The sequence below is a fragment of the Staurois parvus genome, unplaced genomic scaffold (genome assembly GCF_062004578.1).
Source record: "Staurois parvus isolate SC_StPar_1 unplaced genomic scaffold, SC_StPar_1.0 ptg001225l, whole genome shotgun sequence".
NCBI classification, from domain to species: Eukaryota; Metazoa; Chordata; class Amphibia; order Anura; family Ranidae; genus Staurois; species Staurois parvus.
Genome location: NW_028319021.1, coordinates 104,883 through 125,737, shown reverse-complemented (window position 1 = coordinate 125,737; position 20,855 = coordinate 104,883). Strand labels below are relative to the sequence as shown.

The window sequence follows — 20,855 nt, the reverse complement described above, 5'->3', positions numbered from 1 at the left end:
CCATCATACCCCCATATAAATGAAACATTAAAGTGCTTTTATTTATTTTAAACAATAAAAGTGCAAAAAATGGGCAAAATAAAAAAAATATATATATGTACACAGTATATAACATATTGTGCATATTATGTGTAAGTCACCCTGTGCCTGTTAGGGGTGCAGGGTGATATGTCCTAATATTGTGTAGACATGTATAGGTGGGGTGGGGGTTGTGGATTGGTTAATGCCATGTGGTTGCATCCCATTGTTCTATTGTGTGTCTTGCTTAGGAGCAAACTATTATAGGATGTATGTGTTTGTGCGTATTGGCTTTGTGGGGGGTGTCTGCTGATGTGTCTCTTATTGCTAGATGTGGTTTGCCCCGCCCTGTGTTATTATGCAGGGAGGGGGGGAATTGTTCCCAGTGTCATTGGTTATCTTCCAAGACTGGTGTCGTCTAGTTTTTTATGATCAGCGGTGGTGTCTGTGGTCGGTGTTCGGACGGGGAAGCGGGAGTCTAACGGAAATACCCAAGCGCAGACTGGGTCTGGTTCCGTTACATTGGTGGCAAGTGGTGGGATTGTGCTTCCTGGCTGTGAACACGTCCAAACCACTTCAGAGATTCAAGATCAGGAAAGGAGACGTTGGTCACCCCAGTGGAGATATGGACCTGGCATCAGAGTTCCCAGGGCTGCTGCAGATCGTTCTTGAAACATACCCCAGGACTGTGTCTGCGGATGAGTACCTGGAGCTCAGGCAGCGGATTTGGGTGGTGCTTTGGAGTGGAGCCCTCCAGGTCGCTGGTATGTACAAGGTTAAGTGCTATCCAACCCCAGGGGAAAGGGCCAGGGACCATCGGATGTTACAGATGCCATTCCTGGGAGAGCAACCACCAGGAGCAATGGGTGACTGAGTTTGACAGGCTGGTCCAGCAGGAGATAGAGCTGGACAACCGATATCTGGCTCTGCAATGATACGCAGAGCAGAAATATTTAGGGGTGTCAACACCTGATGTCCGTGGATGGGACTTCGGTCTCCACTGACACAACCCCAGAAAAAGGTCTGGCATTGGGACAGGAGAATGTCAGCCTTACTTTGCGAACACTGGGGGATGTCCATAAAGTCAAAGTGGATGAGACTACAGTCACTACCTGGATACCCCAGGGATGCTGGGCAGTCGGCCCAGATCCCCAACAGCATGATGGAGTCAGCCCAGCCATCCTGTCTTCTCTCCAGCGGCTGAGAGGACTTCAGGGAGAAGGACCAGCCCGTACTTCTCCCCAGCGGTGGGTATGTTCTACGAGAGAGGCAGAGGTTGGCTGGGTGAGTAATGCTATGTTTGGGACAATTTGCTTGGGGTACTGTTTGGGCGCTGGCATTGGGGGACTGGAAGTACAGACTAACTTCGGAGTCCGCCAGTCTGGGGTTTACTCCTGTGTTAGTCTCCTGCCGAAAGAAGAGATAAGTGACGGGAGTCACTTTGGGTGGGGGGCCCATGGAACGCAGCTCACTTTGGAGAGGTGGGGAGACTCCTGTCTCAGCTCCCCATATCCCTATTATGTGTAAGTCACCCTGTGCCTGTTAGAGGTTCGGGGTGATCTGTCCTAATATTGTGTAGACATGTATAGGTGGGGTGGGGGGTTGTGGTTTGTTTAATGCCATGTGGTTGCATCCCATTGTTCTATTGTGTGTCTTGCTTGGGAGCAAACTATTATTCGATGTATGTGTTCATGTATTGGCTTTGTGGGGGGTGTCTGCTGATGTTGCTAGATGTGGTTTGCTCCGCCCTGTGTCATTATGCAGGGAGGGGGGAATTGTTCCCTTGAATGTATATATCTTGTATCTGTGTTAAAATAAAGGAGTCTATTTCCTGGTTTCCTTCCAAGACTGGTGTCGTCTAGTTTTGTTAGTGGCCTCCACCTTTAAAACCATTCCTGTTTTGTGGGTCGTCTCATTGTTGCCCATCTAGTGCACCTATTCATTTCGTTAACACCAAAGCAGCTGAAACTGATTAACAACCCCCTCTGCGACTTACCTGACCAGATCAATATCCCAGGAGTTTCATTAACTTGATGCTAGACTCTGAGTACAAAGTCTGCCTTTATTTTTTTGAGCTGTGTATTTTATTGGGATTGGATGTGATAGACCAACACAAAGTGGCACATAATTGTGAAGTGGAAGAAAAATGATAAATGTTTTTCAAAATTTTTTACAAAATATCTAAAGCGTGTGGTGTACATTTGTATTCAGCCCCCTTTACTCTGATACCCCTAACTAAAATCTAGTGGAACTAATTGCCTTCAGATGTTACCTAATTAGTAGAGTCCCCCTGTGTGTCATGTAATCTCAGTATAAATACAGCTGTTCTGTGAAGCCCTCAGAGGTTTTAGAAAACATTAGTGAACAAACAGCATCATGAAGGCCAAGGAACACGCCAGACAGGTTACATAGTATGACAGAGTATGGCACAACCGCAAACCTACCAAGACATGGCCGTCCACCTAAACTGACAGGCCGGGCAAGGAGAGCATTCATCAGAGAAGCAGCCAAGAGGCCCATGGGAACTCTGGAGGAGCTGCAGAGATCCACAGCTCAGGGGGAGAATCTGTCCACAGGACAACTATTAGTCGTGCACTCCACAAATCTGGCCTTTATGGAAGAGTGACAAGAAGAAAGCCATAAGAAGTTCCATTTGCAGTTTGTGAGAAGCCATTGTTGGAAGAAAGCCATAAGAATTCCCGTTTGCAGTTTGTGAGAAGCCATGTGGGGGACACAGCAAACGTGGAAGAAGGGGCTCTGGTCAGAGAAGACCAAAATTGAACTTTTTGACCTAAAAGCAAATTGCTATGTGTGGCGGAAAACTAACACTGCACATCACACTGACACACCATCCCCACCGTGAAACATGGTGGTGGCAGCATCATGTGGTGGGGATGCTTTTCTTCAGCAGGGACAGCGAAGCTGGTCAGAGATTATGGGAAGATGGATGGAGCCAAATATGGGCCAAATTTAGAAGAAAACCTGTTAAGATCGGGGTGGAGGTTCCCCTTCCAGCAGGACAACGACCCGAAACATCCAGCCAGAGCTACAATGGAATGGTTCGGATCAAAGCATCTTCATGTTAGAATGGCCCAGTCACAGTCCAGACCCAAATCCAATGGAGAATCTGTGGCCAGACCTGAAAATTGCTGTTCCCAGACGCTCTCCATCCAATCTGACAGAGCTTGAGCGATTCTGCAAAGAAGAATGGGCAGAAATGTCCCTCTGTAGATGTGCAAAGAGACATCCCCAAAAAGACTCGCAGCTGGAAATTGCAGGGAACGGGGGTCCTACAAAATATTGACTCCGGGGGGGGGGCTGAATACAAATGCCGCCACACTTTTCACAGATTTATTGGTCACAAATGTTGAAAACCATTTCTCATTTTCCTTCCACTTCACAACTATGGGCCACTTTGTGTTGGTCCATCACATCCAATCCCAATAAAATGCATTGACTGTTCTGGTTGTAACATGACAACACGGGGAACATTTCAAAGGGGAGGACGACTTTTTCAAGGCACTGTATACTTATATATAGTATGAAAGTCTCTTATATAATTGTGATCTTCTCACTTCACACTGTCAGTTCTGAAGATATTCTTTACTTTTTATGCTATGTTATGTATATAAATATATATACAGTCATGGGCAAAAATATTGTCCCCCCTGTATTTCTGTCAGATAACGCACCACTTCACCCAGAACATTGTTGCAATTACAAACGTTTATTTGTATGTTTATTTACTTTGCTTGTATTGGTAGGACACAAAAAAGTGGAGAAACAAAAGGCCAAATCTGACACATTCCAGGAAAAACCCCAAAGATGGACCGGACAAAATTATTGGCAGCTTCTCAAAATTGTAAGAAATAATTGCGTTCCAAGTCTGTGAGGCGCCTGTCATTTGTAATTAAACTCCCCTGTGGAGAGATCTCAAACCAGCAGTTGGGAAAAGGAACTCTTCCAATCTGAGAGATCTGGAGCAGTTGGTGAAAGAATAGCGCTCCAAAATTCCAGTAGAGAGGTGGAAGAAACTCATTGGTTACAGGAAGACCTTGATTTCAGTTATTTTTTTCCAAGGGGTGTGCTACCAGATATTAAATTGAGGGTGCTAATAATTTTGTCCAGTCCATTTTTATAACATAAGAATGCCGAAACATTTGTAATTTTCTGGGTGAAGTGGTGCGTTATCTGACCAAAATGCACGGGGGACAATATTTTTGGCCATGACTGTATATATTTATATATATATATGTGCAGGAGCGGACTGACAACTCATGGGGCCCCCGGGCAATAGGGGATCATGGGGCCCCTGTGTCCTTGCCCAAACTCAAAAAAGCCTATGAAAAAGGTACCAGGGGCATCTCATGGGGCCCCCTACTGACCCCGGGCCCTCGGGCAGTGCCTGAGTTTCCAAATGGTCAGTCCGCCCCTGTATATGTGTATATATGTAAAGGGAATTCTTCCCACTGATCACCGGAGCAAGAAGGCCCTTCTCGAAATGACTACCAATGTAAGGTGGACTTACTCATACTGAGCACCAATCTGAGACGCTACAATTTTCTGGCCATTATTATTACGGTTTATTTAATTTTATAATTATTATTAAAATATTGTCCTTATCCTCCCTTTTCTTATATTTCATCTAACTAATGTAGACATAATAATTATAAGCCAGGGTTTCCTGAGACCTGAAGGTTGTTTTCAAGGGTTCCTCCATGATAGTAAGGTGGAGAACTGCTTCTCCACACTATCAAATGCTTTTTAAAAGCATCTCTATGTTCCTCAACTACAGAATTTAGTTATTTCCGCCGGATAATTTTATTTTAGCAAATATCTGATCAATAATATGAAGCAGTAACAGAATAAAGTGATGGCTGGATTTCAGTGTTTCCTGGAAACTCCACGGCTCGTTATGGATGCGTCATCCTTCCTCCTCCAGCACTTCTGCCCCTAATGAGCCCAGATGGAAGGATAATCCAGAGATAGCGGAGGAGCCGGACGAGGAGCACAGACCCACCATGAGTAAGTCATACAATATCCATCACTAAATAGTTTTACATTTATCTATCTATCTCTAAATGTTCATCTATTTATCTATCTATTTCTATTTGTCCATTGACTGATCATTCTATCCATAGCTAAATATCTATCTATCTATCTATCTATAATCTATCTATCTATCTATAATCTATCTATCTATCTATCTATCTTTAATTATCTATCTATCTATCTATCTATCTATCTATCTATCTATCTATCTATCTATATATCTATCTATCTATCTATCTTTAATTATCTATCTATCTATCTATCTATCTATCTATCTATCTATCTATCTATCTATCTATCTTTAATTATCTATCTATCTATCTATCTATCTATCTATCTATCTTTAATTATCTATCTATCTTTAATTATCTATCTATCTATCTATCTATCTATCTATCTATCTATCTATCTATCTATCTATCTTTAATTATCTATCTATCTATCTATTTCTATTTGTCCATTGACTGATCATTCTATCCATAGCTAAATATCTATCTATCTGTCTGTCTTTATCTATCTATCTATCTATCTATCTATCTATCTATCTATCTATCTATCTATCTATCTATCTTTAATTTATCTATCTATCTACGGTGAAGGAAATGCGTATTTGCTCCCCTGCTGATGTTGAATGTTCGCCCCTCACAAAGAAATGATCGGTCTAAAAATCGAATGTTTGGTGTATTGTAACACTGAGAGACAGAATACAACAACAAATTCAGCAGAAATGCGTCTAACAAATGATGGCTGATCTGCATGTTCATGAGGGAAATAAGGATTTGATCCCCTTCACAAAACATGACTTAGTACTTGGTGGCAAATCCCTTGTTGGCAATCACAGAGGTCAGATGTTTCCTGGAGTTGGCCACCAGGTTTGCACACATCTCAGGAGGGATTTTGGCCCACTCCTCTTGGCAGATCCTCTCCAAGTCATTAAGATTTGGTGGCTGGCGTTTGGCAACTCAAAATTTCAGCTCCCTCCACAGATTTTCAATCGGATTAAGGTCTGGAGACTGGCTAGGCCACTCCAGGACCTTAATGTGCTTCTTCTTGAGCCCCTCCTTGGCCGTGTGTTTTGGGTCATTGTCATGCTGGAACATCCATCCACCACCCATTTTCAATGCCCTGGCTGAGGGCAGAAGGTTCTCACCCAAGATTTGAGGGTACATTGCCCCGTCCATCGTCCCTTTGATGCGGTGCAGTTGTCCTGTCCCCTTAGCAGAAAAACACCCCCAAAGCAGAATCTTTCCACCACCATGTTTGACAGTTGGCGAGTTGAGTTGATGCCAAAGAGCTGGATTTTGGTCTCATCTGACCACAACACTTCCAACCAGTCCTCCTCTGCATCATTCAGATGTTCAGTGGCAGACTTCAGACGGGCCTGGACATGTGCTTTCTTGAGCAGAGGGACCTTGTGGGCACTGCAGGATTTCAGTCCTTGTCGGCGTAGTGTGTTACCAATTGTTTTCTTGGTGACTGTGGAGAGTTTGGAATCTGATTGTTTGATTGCTCCTGTGGACAGGTGTCTTTTATACAGGTAACAAAATTAGATTAGCAGGACTCCCTTTAAGAGACTGCTTCTAATCTCAGCTTGTTACCTGTATGAAAGACACCTGGGAGCCAGAAATCCTGCTGAATGATAGGGGATCAAATCCTTATTTCCCTCATGAACATGCAGATCCGTCATCATTTGTTAGACGCATTTCTGCTGAATTTGTTGTTGTATTCTGTCTCTCAGTGTCACACCGAACATTCCATTGTTAGACTGATCTGTCTTTAATTATCTATCTATCTATCTACCTACCTATAATCTATCTATCTATCTATCTATCTATCTATCTATCTATCTATCTGTCTATCTATCTATCTATGATAGTTTTTTAGACTGATCATTTCTTTGTGAGTGGGCAAACATTCAAAATCATCAGGGGATCAAATATTTATTTCCTTCTATCTATCTATCTATCTATCTATCTATCTATCTATCTTCATTTGTCCATTGATTGATCATTCTATCTATACCTAAATGTCTATCAATCTATCTATCTATATATCTTCATTTGTCCATTGATTGATCATTCTATCTATACCTAAATGTCTATCAATCTATCTATCTATCTATCTATCTATCTATCTATCTATCTATCTATCTATCTGTATATCTTCATTTGTCCATTGATTGATCATTCTATCTATACCTAAATGTCTATCAATCTATCTATCTACAAATAATTGTCCATCAGTTGATCATTCTACTTACTGTATATCTATCTATTATTTATCTATGTACAGCAAAGCTTTAATCCATAGAAAACTAAACTGTAGGGTTCTAAGTAATCTTTTAAAGTAATAATTCTTAAAGAAATATGTGAGTGTGAACATTTCCATGTCTTCTCTGCTACAGATATTGTTTCAGCAGAATGCTCAGTATAGTTGGGATTATTAGGTATGGTTGCTGGTGATAGGATTAGTGTCACACTTTTTTGGCTCATTATGTTCAGCATAATTAAAATGTTTTCTGTGACAAACACAGAAGTACATTAAGCTGCAGATTTCCGCTGAGTGATGAGAAGAATTGATAGCTCTGAAAAAATGTATATTTTCTTTGTTTTTTTTATTGTGATTAGAAGTAAAAATGTTTACCAAATCTAATCACGGTCAGGTTATTATTAAATATTGTTTGAATAGGCTTGAATGAAATAAACTTGAATAGGCAGCAAAGTGAAAGAGACAAGCTATGTTTTATCTCAAAAATAATTTTAGAGTGTAATATCTGAGCAACAATCCTCACAAATATTGCACAGTGACTGGACAGTATGTAAGTAGCTTGGTTAGGCTGCAATTTACATTGGAGAAACAAGGCAGCTTTTACCTTGAAAGAAACATTAGATTGTATTATTTGAGAAAAAAGAGCCAGAAATATTGGTCAGTGTCTGGACAGTATGTAAGCAGCTTGTTTAGGCTGCGACTTACATTGGAGAAACAAGGCAGCTTTTACTTTGAAAGAAACATTAGATTGTATTATTTCACAGACAACAGCCAGAAATGTTGTTCAGTGACTGGACAGTATGTAAGCAGCTGTATGTAAGCAACTTTGTTAGGCTGCAATTTACATTGGAGAAACAAGGCAGCTTTTACTTTGAAAGAAACATTAGATTGTATTATTTGAGAGACAACAGCCAGAAATATTGGCCAGTGACTGGACAGTATGTAAGCAGCTTGGTTAGGTTGCAGCATAAGAAGGAGAGGGGAATCGGGTTTTACCTTGAAATAGAAAAAGAGAATGTACTTTCTAAAAGACACTAGCCACAAATATTGTACAGTGGCTGGGCAGTATTTAAACAGTTTGACTAGGCCACAATGTATATGTATTGACTGTTCCATGTCATGTTAGAAAGATTAGTAGCCTGACCCAGCACTTCAAATGCTGTACTCTTTGCTGTCCTACTGATATTTCCCACCACCATTGAGGCATAGCTAGTTTAAAACCTTTACTGTTTTTAAATGTATAGCGTAGTCCAGGAATCACTAAATGGCGGACTGCAGTCTGAACACCGACTGGGTGACAGTCCTGTCCGGCCGCAGCCTGAGTGGACTCCTCTCCTCCCGCCGCTGCAGCTGTTAGAAATTGGGAGGAATGGCACCTGCCACTGCCGTAGTCGCTGCTGCTGTTGAAGTCACAGCAGGGAAGAGGGCGGGAGAAATGGAAGGAAGGACTCCTCTTTTGAATGTACCGGCTTGCTGCCACTGCCACTGGGCTTGGAGCAGGGAGGAGGTCGGGAGGCACTTCAGGTCTACAGGGGGAGTGGAGGAGAGGAGCCAATAAGCGGGTCACTCACCTTTTAACAAGAAGGGTTGGGCAGCTCACAACCTCAGTGGAGACATTCTGTGCTTCTTGCCCTCTTCCCTGCTCTGAGTTCAGAGACGGCAGTGGCAAGCCGGTAGATTCAGAAGAGGAGTCCTTCCTTCCATTCCTCCCGCCCTCTTCTCTGCTGGGACTTCAACAGCAGTGGCGACAATGGTGGTGGCAGGCGAGTACCTGCAGAACAGGAGTCCACCCCGCCATTCCTCCCGCCCTCCACAATGTGGATTTAAGTTAGGGGGGAGTTTATGGGGGGGAGGGGGTTGTGATGTCAGAGGGGGGAGCTGTGAGAGGGGGAACTGTGATATGGAGGAGCTGTGATGTGGGGGGGGGGCTGTGAGAGGGGGAAGCTGTGTTATGGAGGACTGTGAGAGGGGGGAGCTGTGATTTAGGGGGCTGTGATGTGAGTGGGGAGCTGTGAAATGGGGAGAGGCTGTGGGGTGCAGCTGTGATAAGGGGGGCTGTGAAGTGAGAGGGGGGAGCTGTGATATGGGGAGCTGTGATATGGGGGGCTGTGAAGTGAGGGTGGGGAGAGCTGTGAGAGGGGGGAACTGTAATACTGAGGGGGGCTGTGATGTGGGGGGGGGGGGGGCTGTGATGTGAGAAGGAGAGCTGTGATATGGGGGGCTGTGATGCGAGGAGAGCTGTGATATGGGGGGCTGTGATGTGAGAAAGAGAGCTGTGATATGGGGGAACTGTGATGTTAGAGGGGGAGCTCTGATATGGGGGGCTTTGAAGTGAGGGGGGAGCTGTGAAATGGGGGGGAGGCTGTGAGGGTGCAGCTGTGATATGGGGGGCTGTGAAGTGAGAGGGGGAGCTGTGATATGGGTGGCTGTGAAGTGAGGGTGGGGAGAGCTGTGATAGGTGGGAGTTATGATGTGAGAGGGGGAGCTGTAATACTGGGGGGGGGGGGGTGCTGTGATGTGAGAAGGAGAGCTGTGATATGGGGGGCTGTGAAGTGAGAGGGGGGAGCTGTGATAGGGGGCAGTTGTGATATGGGGGGCTGTGAAGTGAGAGGGGGGAGCTGTGATATGGGTGGCTGTGAAGTGAAGGTGGGGAGAGCTGTGATATGGGGGAGTTGTGATGTGAGAGGTGGGAGTTGTAATACTGGGGGGGGGGGGGGCTGTGATGTGAGAAGGAGAGCTGTGATATGGGGAACTGTGATGTTAGAGGGGGAGCTGTGATATGGGGGGCTGTGATGTCAGGAGGAGGGAAACTGTGATGTGGGAGGTTGTGATTGCAAGTGGGACTGTGATGACAAGGAGGGACTGTGATGTAAGCGGGGCTATAATGTTGGGGGGGGGGGGGCTCTGACGTGAAAGGGAGTTGTGATGTACGGGGGCTGTGATGGGAAATGGGGGGACTGAGGACATTAATTAGAGGCTGTGATGTGAAGACCTGAGTAATAGAAGAAAAAAAGTGGCAATCCTTTCATCTGTCTTTACACCCTTTTTTTTCCTCTGGATCAGTATCAAGATAAGCCCGCACCCCACGTTCTGGGACACACTTTCACCTCTTCTTTGAGTGGCAACAAAAGCAATATAACAGGTCACAAAACTTGATGACGACAGCTTAATAACAGCGCATGGTCTTGATGTCTCACATTTTCAGTTTCGTGTTTGTCGTCATCAAATATGAATGGATCTCACATTGGTGTTTTTTGATATCTTTGTCATAAGACCGTTTCAAATTTAATACAGCATATCCTAATATTGTTATATTTCTATTTCCTTCAATAAAACTTCCAATCATTGCGGTTCTTTACATAAGATAAGGAGTTGGGGCGTCTGCAGCTCACAGTTTGGTGTCTGGGTAACTGGCACCAATATGAAGAGGTTTGTATTGCTAGTGATTAAATCCCTATTTATTATATCATTACCGGAGGCAGCGCTGCCTCAGGAAGGAAACTGGCAAGTAATTAGTTGAACTTATAAACTGATTCATCCAATTGTTGTATTTATTATCTCATTGTGTTCCTCATAATAACACCTTTGACAAAAATGAGCAAACTAGGATTTTTTTTTTTTACAAAAAAATTTATAAATGCAATAATAATAATCAAATTGATTACAAAAATGTGCATTATTTTTTTTTTTACTTTGGAGCCTACAAAGTATTGCAACCAGAATTAGTGGATCATGGTAGTGAAGACCAAAAAACAGAGCGAAACGACCTTGATCCTTCCTCCAGACCAAGGTATGGACCTAGGCTGGGACAGAAGTCTCCAGAAATCTGTGAATTGGGCCCATGATCTACTGAAAAGTAAACACAGATGCAACACCTCCTGCGGTCAGGGACCCAGACCAGTAGAGGGCCGATGTACCAATACTATGTAAGAGTATGGGAATTCGTCCAGGACCCATCAAAGGCTGTGCAGCTCTAACCCCAAGCTGGGGAAGCTCGATACAAACTGTAGCGAAGAACAAAAAAACAGAGCGCAACGACCATGCGCGTTACCTCAGTAAACAATTAGTAGATTTATTGATTTAGGAGATATACTCACAAAAGTAGTAATAGAACAGGCATGTAAAATCCAAAACCGAACCATATGATAAGGAGACACGTGCGAATCCCATCAGAAGGGGAGATTCTAAGAGTGCCGAAGACGCGTTTCAAAAGGGGGTCCCTTCTTCATCAGAGCTTTAAAATCCAAAACCGAACCATACGATAAGGAGACACCTGCAAGTCCCATCAGAAGGGGAGATTCTCAGAGTGACGCAGACGCGTTTCGAAGGGGGGTCCGTTCTTCATCAGAGCTTTAAAATCCAAAACCGAACCGTACGATAAGGAGACACATGCGAATCCCATCAGAAGGGGAGATTCTCAGAGTGACGAAGACGCGTTTCGAAGGGGGGTCCGTTCTTCATCAGAGCTTTAAAATCCAAAACTGAACCATATGATAAGGAGACACCTGCAAATCCCATCAGAAGGGGAGATTCTCAGAGTGACGTTGACGCATTTCAAAGCGGGGGTCCCTTCTTCATCAGAGCTCTAAAATCCAAAATCAAACCATACGATAAGGAGATACGTGCGAATACCATCAGAAGGGGAGATTCTCAGAGTGACGTTGACGTGTTTCGAAGGGGGGTCCCTTCTTCATCAGAGCTCTAGAATCCAAAACCTAACCATACGATAAGGAGATACGTGCTAATCCCCTCAGAAGGGGAGATTCTCAGAGTGACGACGCGTTTTGAAGGAGAGTCCCCTCTTCATCAGAGTTCTAAATTCCAAAACCGAACCATACGATAAGGAGGCACAGAGCTCTGATGAAGAAGGGACCCCCCTTCGAAACGTGTCAACATCAATCTAAGAATCGCCCCTTCTGATGGGATTTACACATATCTCCTTATCATATGGCTCGGTTTTGGATTTCACTTGCCTGTTTTATTACTACTTTTGTGAGTATACTTCCTAGATCAATAAATCAACTAAATGTTTACTGATGTAATGCGCATGGTCGTTGCACTCTGTTTTTTTTGTTCTTTGCTACAGTTTATATCAAGCTTTCCCAGCTTCAGGTTAGAGCTGCACAGACTTTGATCGGTCCTGGAAGAATTCCCATACTCTTACATAGTATTGGTACATTGGTCCTCTACTGGTCTGGGTTCCTGAGCACAGGAGGTGTTGCATCTGTGTTTACTTTTCGGTGTATCATGGGCCCAATTCATAGATTTCTGAAGACTTCTGTCCCAGCTCTAGGTCCATACCTTGGTCTGGAGAAAGTATCAATGGATGACTTCACCGTCCTTGTGTTCCATTGAGATTGGCATTGGTGGCAGATGGGATTTGTAGTTTTCCTATTCATACATTTAAAAACACACAGGGAGCTCCAGGAAGAGAAACCCCCTGGATCCAGTAAGGGGAGAAGGTGGGCAGTTTGAGGATGGGGGCTGCAGATTGTATGTGTCATATTACACCCTAAATATGGGTGGATAGGGTGGACATACTTTTAAAGTTTATATCGGCAAAACTTTTTTTAGTTTTGGATAGGGTGTGGAAGGGTTGGATCCACTGGCAGATTTTGCACCAAGCTTGGTAAATAACCCCCGGGAAGTGGAGAGAAATCTCCCCACCTGGACACCTGGATAAGAAAAAAAACCTTATCTATATAGGGATTGCCAAAACTTTCTAAACAAAAGGCTAGTTTACTGCTGTTTTTCAGATTTTTTGGGGGTGGGGGGGGGCACGGAATGTTGCCAGTGGCCATCGTTGGTGTCAATGGACAGAATATGGTTGTTATCAGTGGAAGGAATAGTGGCCCATTCTAGGTATCAGAAAAAGGAATACTACCCCATTGTTGGTGTCAGTGGGAGGAATAGTGCCTCATTGTTGGTGTTAGTGGGAGGAATAGTGCCCCATCATTGGTGTCAGTGGGAGGAATATTGCCTCATCATTAGTGTCAATGGAAAAACGATTATCCAAATAACAAATACAGTACATGAAAAAATACAAAAACAAAATAAACTCCCGTAAAATGGTGTGCTGTTGCTCAAAAGCTGTCATTTCTATCCACCAATCTTCACATTCTGGGTGACTATTTCCAGAGACCACAATAACCCACCTGAAAGAAAATGGTCCTCATATATCTGCTGAAGATATTTTCACAGGATGTGTGTTTATTGTACAACATGTCCGCACAGGTCAACCAACAGGGTATAGACAGCCCTCCCACAATGGGCCCTGGGCCATATTGGTTTAAACAGGGGGCCCGGGTTTACCTAGGAAGCTCAGCCTCTTCACACCCAAGGGAAAGTCACAGCCATCTGACTTGGTGCCCACCATTGACGGCTGCTCCAGCTCCTCTTTCCATTGTTATTCTATTGTTATTCTGTAAGTGGAGGGAATTTCATTCTGATTGGTTAGGGGCTCCATCCATTAGACTCATGACAGCTCCACCGAGCGAGTGTTGCCCCTTGGGAGATGCAGGCATTCTCCCAATATCCTGAGCTCTGTCATCCACCACAGCTCCCCTACGCTGCTGCTACTGTAAACTGCCCAGGGACCCTTCACTTCCACTGCACAGGGGTCCCCCTGCTGGACACTCTCCATGAATAAATTAATGCTGTATCATCACTTACTGGGGCAGACCAACAAGGGGGAGCCCAAAAGCAATTTGTGGTGTCCAGGAGTTCTGCCGTGTCATCTCCCCAGACTGGGGGGAGCGAATCTGATATGAAGTCCAGTTACATCAGGAGTAGCAGTTCCATTATGCCCTACTCTGTGGATAATTTTGAGACATTGTAGTCAGTGCCCCCCCAAGTCTGGCTGACTTGGGCTCTGGAAATGTAGCAGGGTCACCTCTTAACCTGACCCTGATTAGCTGACCAGGATGTGACTTCTCCATCTCCTTGATTGGTTGAGTAGGGCTCTGGAAGTACTGGGGTCGTCTTCTGTCCTGGATATGATGGGAAATGGCTTGTTGGGGATGGGGAGAAGACCTTGACAAGGAGGCATTTTATTGTAAATTCCAAAGTTCCAACAAGAGGAGAGCTGTCTTTATGTTTTCAATGAACAACACTTTATTTGAAAAATATACCTGAAAAGGTTCTAACCAGTACCGATTCTGCTAAAACCAAAAAAAATGAATATATTGGCTTTAGACATTCTTTAAAGCTGTAGATAAAAAGCACTCATATATAGTTTTTTATTCTCATACAATTATTAAAATATAGAAGCCAATCAGCCTTTGGGAGTAATTCTAATTCTTCATATGAGGATTAAGATGAATTATTTGCTTCTATCACCTTCCCTTGCTACCAGTAGGGTGCGTCCACCTTTACACCTCACATTTAGCAGCCCCCCTTCCTTTAAGTCAAGCAGGTCTACCAGTATTAGGTTTGCCCCCATGATTTATTATCCAAAATTGCAGTGTACACTCTGACTGTAGAATGTTGCAAGCAATTCCAAAGTAGAAGAGAGTGGATGTACTGTACAAGGATGGTAGAAACTAGATGGAAGCCACTCGGGACAAGTCAGGACTAGCAGCTGATAGCAGATGTAATTCATGGACATAGCAAAGGTTGGGGGAGGGGGGAGACAGCAAAAGGATCTGATAATGTAGCAAAGGCCAGGATGGGCAGCAGATGAGAGAAGTATTGATTAGACTTAGCAAAGGTCAGGGCAGACAGCAGAAGGATCTGGTAATGTAGCAAAGGTCAGGGTGGGCAGGTGGTAGACAGTGGAGGGATCTGGTAATGTAGCTAAGGTCAGGGCAGGTGGCAGACAGTAGAGGGATCTGGTAATGTAGCTAAGGTCAGGGCAGGTGGCGGACAGTAGAGGGATCTGGTAATGTAGCTAAGGTCAGGGCAGGTGGCAGACAGTAGAGGGATCTGGTAATGTAGCTAAGGACAGGGCAGGTGGCAGACAGTAGAGGGATCTGGTAATGTAGCTAAGGACAGGGCAGGTGGCAGACAGTAGAGGGATCTGGTATTGTAGCTACTTCAGGGCAGGTGGCAGCCAGTAGAGGGATCTGGTAATGTAGCTAAGGTCAGGGCAGGTGGCGGACATAAGAGGGATCTGATAATGTAGCTAAGGTCAGGGCAGGTGGCGGACAGTAGAGGAATCTGATAATGTAGCTAGGGTCAGGGCAGGTGGCGGACAGTAGAGGGATCTGGCAATGTAGCGAAGGTCAGGGCAGGTGGCGGACAGTAGAGGGATCTGGCAATGTAGCGAAGGTCAGGGCAGGTGGCGGACAGTAGAGTGATCTGGCAATGTAGCGAAGGTCAGGGCAGGTGGCGGACAGTAGAGGGATCTGGCAATGTAGCTAAGGACAGGGCAGGTGGCAGACAGTAGAGGGATCTGGTAATGTAGCTAAGGTCAGGGCAGGTGGCAGACAGTAGAGGGATCTGGTAATGTAGCTAAGGTCAGGGCAGGTGGCAGACAGTAGAGGGATCTGGTAATGTAGCTAAGGACAGGGCAGGTGGCAGACAGTAGAGGGATCTGGTAATGTAGCTAAGGTCAGGGCAGGTGGCAGACAGTAGAGGGATCTGGTAATGTAGCTAATTCAGGGCAGGTGGCAGCCAGTAGAGGGATCTGGTAATGTAGCTAAGGTCAGGGCAGGTGGCGGACATTAGAGGGATCTGATAATGTAGCTAAGGTCAGGGCAGGTGGCGAACAGTAGAGGGATCTGGTAATGTAGCTAAGGTCAGGGCAGGTGGCGGACAGTAGAGGAATCTGATAATGTAGCTAGGGTCAGGGCAGGTGGCAGACAGTAGAGGGATCTGGCAATGTAGCGAAGGTCAGGGCAGGTGGCGGACAGTAGAGGGATCTGGCAATGTAGCGAAGGTCAGGGCAGGTGGCAGACAGTAGAGGGATCTGGTAATGTAGCTAATTCAGGGCAGGTGGCAGCCAGTAGAGGGATCTGGTAATGTAGCTAAGGTCAGGGCAGGTGGCGGACATTAGAGGGATCTGATAATGTAGCTAAGGTCAGGGCAGATGGCGAACAGTAGAGGGATCTGGTAATGTAGCGAAGGTCAGGGCAGGTGGCGGACAGTAGAGGAATCTGATAATGTAGCTAGGGTCAGGGCAGGTGGCGGACAGTAGAGGGATCTGGCAATGTAGCGAAGGTCAGGGCAGGTGGCGGACAGTAGAGGGATCTGGCAATGTAGCGAAGGTCAGGGCAGGTGGCGGACAGTAGAGGGATCTGGCAATGTAGCGAAGGTCAGGGCAGGTGGCGGACAGTAGCGGGATCTGGCAATGTAGCGAAGGTCAGGGCAGGTGGCGGACAGTAGAGGGATCTGGCAATGTAGCGAAGGTCAGGGCAGGTGGCGGACAGTAGAGGGATCTGGCAATGTAGCGAAGGTCAGGGCAGGTGGCGGACAGTAGAGGGATCTGGCAATGTAGCGAAGGTCAGGGCAGGTGGCGGACAGTAGAGGGATCTGGCAATGTAGCGAAGGTCAGGGCAGGTGGCAGACAGTAGAGGGTTCTGGTAATGTAGCGAAGGTCAGGGCAGGTGGCAAAGAGTAGGGTCGTTTTAAAAAAGTAATTTGCATTGAGATTTATTGTGCAGGAAAAGTAAGAGCAGTGGGAAGGCAATATTTAAAAGTTAAGTGATTGTTTTGCCTTTCCTTTGAATTTATTTAATTTTTAGAATCTGTGTATGTTATCAGCTCCTCTAAGCAACCTAATCTTGGAACTCAAATATGTGGTGGCTTTTGGGTCATCTCCATCAAGCTGGTAGTTGGACACAATCCTGACATTTGACCAGTCCTTAAATTCTTATACCAAAAAGGCAACCATTTGTGTTCTGGCTATGGCAAAAGTAGGTTTCCAAGGGACTAAACTGTCAAACCACTGTTTCACTTGGCTGGAGGTGCCTTCACTTGTCTCAGAGACATTAGATTGTGATCTGACCCAACAGCAAGCTGTAATGAGCGTGACCTTTATACCACCATAGTCTATTCAATGTAAACTGTATTGAGCAGGACCCTCATTTCTCCTGTCCCCTATTAGACTGTAGTCTGTAACAGGGGCGGACTGACAACTCATGGGGCCCCTGGGCAATAGGGGATCATGGGGCCCCTATGTCCTTGCCCACACTCAAAGCACACCCAAAAAAGCTTATAAAAAAGTACCAGGGGCATTTCATGGGGCCCCCTACTGACCCCGGGCCCTCGGGCAGTGCCCGAGTGCTCGAGTGGTCAATCCGCCCATGGTCTGTAATAATCTGGACCCTCATACCTCCTGCCCCCTATTAGACTGTAGTCTGTAATAATCTGGACCCTCATACTTCCTGTTCCCTATTAGACCATTCACTGTAATGTGCAGGACTGTCATACCCCTTGTTTCCTATTTGATGAAAACAGTAATTACCAGGACCTTTATGCATGCTTTTTTTCCTATTAGATGTAACCTGTAATAATCGGGACCCTCATTCCTCCTGTTCTCTATTGGATGTAACCTGTAATGATCGGGACCCTCAAACCTCCTGTTCTCTATTGGACGTAACTTGTAATGATCGGGACCCTCATACCTCCTGTTCCCTATTAGATGTAACCTGTAATGATCGGGACCCTCATATTTCCTGGTCCCTATTAGATGTAAGCTATATCAAGCAGGACCCTCATACCTCCTGTCCCCTATTAGACTGTAGTCTGTAATAATCTGGACCCTCATACCTCCTGTTCCCTATTAGACCATTCACTGTAATGTGCAGGACTGTCATATCCCTTGTTTCCTATTTGATGAAAACAGTAATTACCAGGACCTTTATGCATGCTTTTTTCCTATTAGATGTAATCTGTAATGATCGGGACCCTCATACCTCCTGTTCCCTATTAGATGTGACCTGTAATGATCGGGACCCTCATACCTCCTGTTCCCTATTAGATGTGACCTGTAATGATTGGGACCCTCATACCTCCTGTTCTCTATTAGATGTAACCTGTAATGATCGGGACCCTCATACCTCCTGTTCCCTATTAGATGTGACCTGTAATGATCGGGACCCTCATACCTCCTGTTCCCTATTAGATGTGACCGGTAATGATTGGGACCCTCATACCTCCTGTTCTCTATTAGATGTGACCTGTAATGATCGGGACCCTCATACCTCCTGGCCCCTATTAGATGTGACCTGTAATGTTCGGGACCCTCATACCTCCTGTTCTCTATTAGATGTGACCTGTAATGATCGGGACCCTCATACCTCCTGGTCCCTATTAGATGTAACCTGTAATGATTGGGACCCTCATATTTCCTGTTCTCTATTAGATGTAACCTGTAATGATTGGGACCCTCATACTTCCTGTTCTCTATTAGATGTAATCTGTAATGATCGGGACCCTCATACCTCCTGGTCCCTATTAGATGTGACCTGTAATGATTGGGACCCTCATACCTCCTGTTCTCTATTAGATGTAACCTGTAATGATTGGGACCCTCATACCTCCTGTTCTCTATTAGATGTAAGCTATATTGAGCTGACCCTCATACCTCCTGGCCCCTATTAGATGTAAGCTATATTGAGCTGACCCTCATACCTCCTGGCCCCTATTAGATGTAAGCTATATTGAGCTGACCCTCATACCTCCTGTTCCCTATTAGATGTATGCTATATTGAGCTGACCCTCATACCTCCTGACCCCTGTTGTATTCTGTATTGCTAACCATGTTTGTTTTATGTTTCAGACACTATAGAAGAGCAGTACACAATATAATTGGGCTATGTAAATGATGATGAAGATGATGTTGATAGTAATAATAATAATAGTGACGTTATTTTTTTTTCCCCCCACTATAGGTGGAGCCCTGTTGGCATACGATTCAAATTCAGGCACAAACTTCACAAGTAACTCATCCCAAGGCTTCAGCTTCATCTGCTTTCCTGAAGTTCACAGCTCGGATATCGCAGCCCCTCTTACATTCTTACTTATTGCTGCCATCATTTCCAATGTGATCTTGTTGTTCATCATCTTTATTGAGCCAAAACTTCACCATCCAATGTATTACTTCCTGGCTATGCTGGCCATGGTGGACATTCTTCTCTGCACTGTCACCACACCCAGAGTTTTGCTTATCCTCTGGACAGAATATAAAACCATATCAGAAAGTGCCTGCTTTAGTCAAATGTTCTTCAATACCTACTGGTCAGCCATGGAGTCTTCCATATTTTTAGTCATGGCCTATGACCGGTATGTGGCTATCTGCAACCCTCTTCACTACCCTACCATCATCACCAATAAACTTGTGGCCAAAGCTTGCGTGTTCATTGTTGTCAGGAACTTGGTGGTCGCATTGCCGCCTCCTGTACTGGCAGCAAGACTTGACTATTGCGCCAGTAGACAGATTCGTCATTGCTTCTGCGAGAACATGTCTGTAGAGAAGCTGTCATGCAGCGACTACACCGCAAGCAGCATCTTCGGGTTGGTGTGCTTCTTGTTGTTCGGAGGAACAGACGTTTTTCTCATCATGGTTTCCTATTTCCTCATTCTCCGCATAGTAGTGAAAGCTCGCTCCTTCAGCGCTGCCTCCAAAGCCTTCCGCACATGCGGTTCCCACCTTATCGTAATATGTATATTTTACTTTACCGTGGCCTCCACGATAGTGTCCAGTCGGACACTCCAGGAGCTCCCCCGTCCCATTCATGTAATATTTTCTATTCTGCACTCCCTTTTGCCTCCATTGTTGAATCCTCTTGTGTATGGTATGCTGACCAAGGAGATTAGAAACTCTGTAAAGAAGATGATTGGAAAGATAAAGATTCATCCATGAGTTGAGTGCAATGGGAAACAGGACTCCTCTTTTACTGATCCTAAGACAAAAAAATGGAAGAAAATTCTCTTTTTGGACTGTTGAGGTGTTCCGAAGAGATCAGAGAATGACATTATGGAAGGCAGTTAAGGTCTGATGGTATATATTGGAAATTTGCTCTTCTCCACACCAGGGTGAGAATGGAAAGAAAGTAACCCTTCCAGGAAACATTGGGATTTGACTCAGATCTCTGAAAGTTGGAAGATACAATTTTGAAAGGTTTTCCTATCTGCAGCATGCCATTCATGAGGCGGCATAACGTCAAGTAACTTAAGGTTTTGTAGATGATGGATGGTTGAGCATTGTCTATTTGTCATGACTGGGGAACCGTTAACACTGAACTGGGACCCAAGTGGAAAATGAATAGTTGTAACACTTTCTGCCCTCTTGAAGACATGAATATAATTAAAATTTTCTTGTTTTGTGCTTTTTATGTTCTCAAGTCCCACCAATAATTGTTTAAATTCCATTGCTGATTTTGATTAATGGCCTTCCCGTGTACCGGCATTATTTTTTTCTTTTACCTTGCTTCTGTAGCAAGAAACATTATTATTATTATACAGAATTTTTATAGTGCCAAAAGTTTGCTCAGCGCTTTACAATATAACGGGAGACAATACAGCAACAGTACAGTTCAATACAAGAGGGTTAGGAGGGCCCTGCTCCTCGGAGC

At 44.7% G+C, this 20,855-nt stretch overlaps 1 protein-coding gene across 1 annotated transcript; it reads left to right on the top strand.

Annotated features, from left to right (window-relative positions):
* The first annotated feature begins 4,989 nt into the window (after nucleotides 1-4,989).
* LOC149438019 (olfactory receptor 56A4-like) lies at nucleotides 4,990-20,611 on the top strand. The gene is made up of 2 exons (XM_089660337.1): nucleotides 4,990-5,043; nucleotides 19,173-20,611. Exons 1-2 carry the CDS (start codon nucleotides 5,040-5,042, stop codon nucleotides 20,141-20,143), a joined length of 975 nt encoding a protein of 324 aa, XP_089516463.1. The 5' UTR covers nucleotides 4,990-5,039; the 3' UTR covers nucleotides 20,144-20,611.
* The last annotated feature ends 244 nt before the right edge of the window (nucleotides 20,612-20,855 follow it).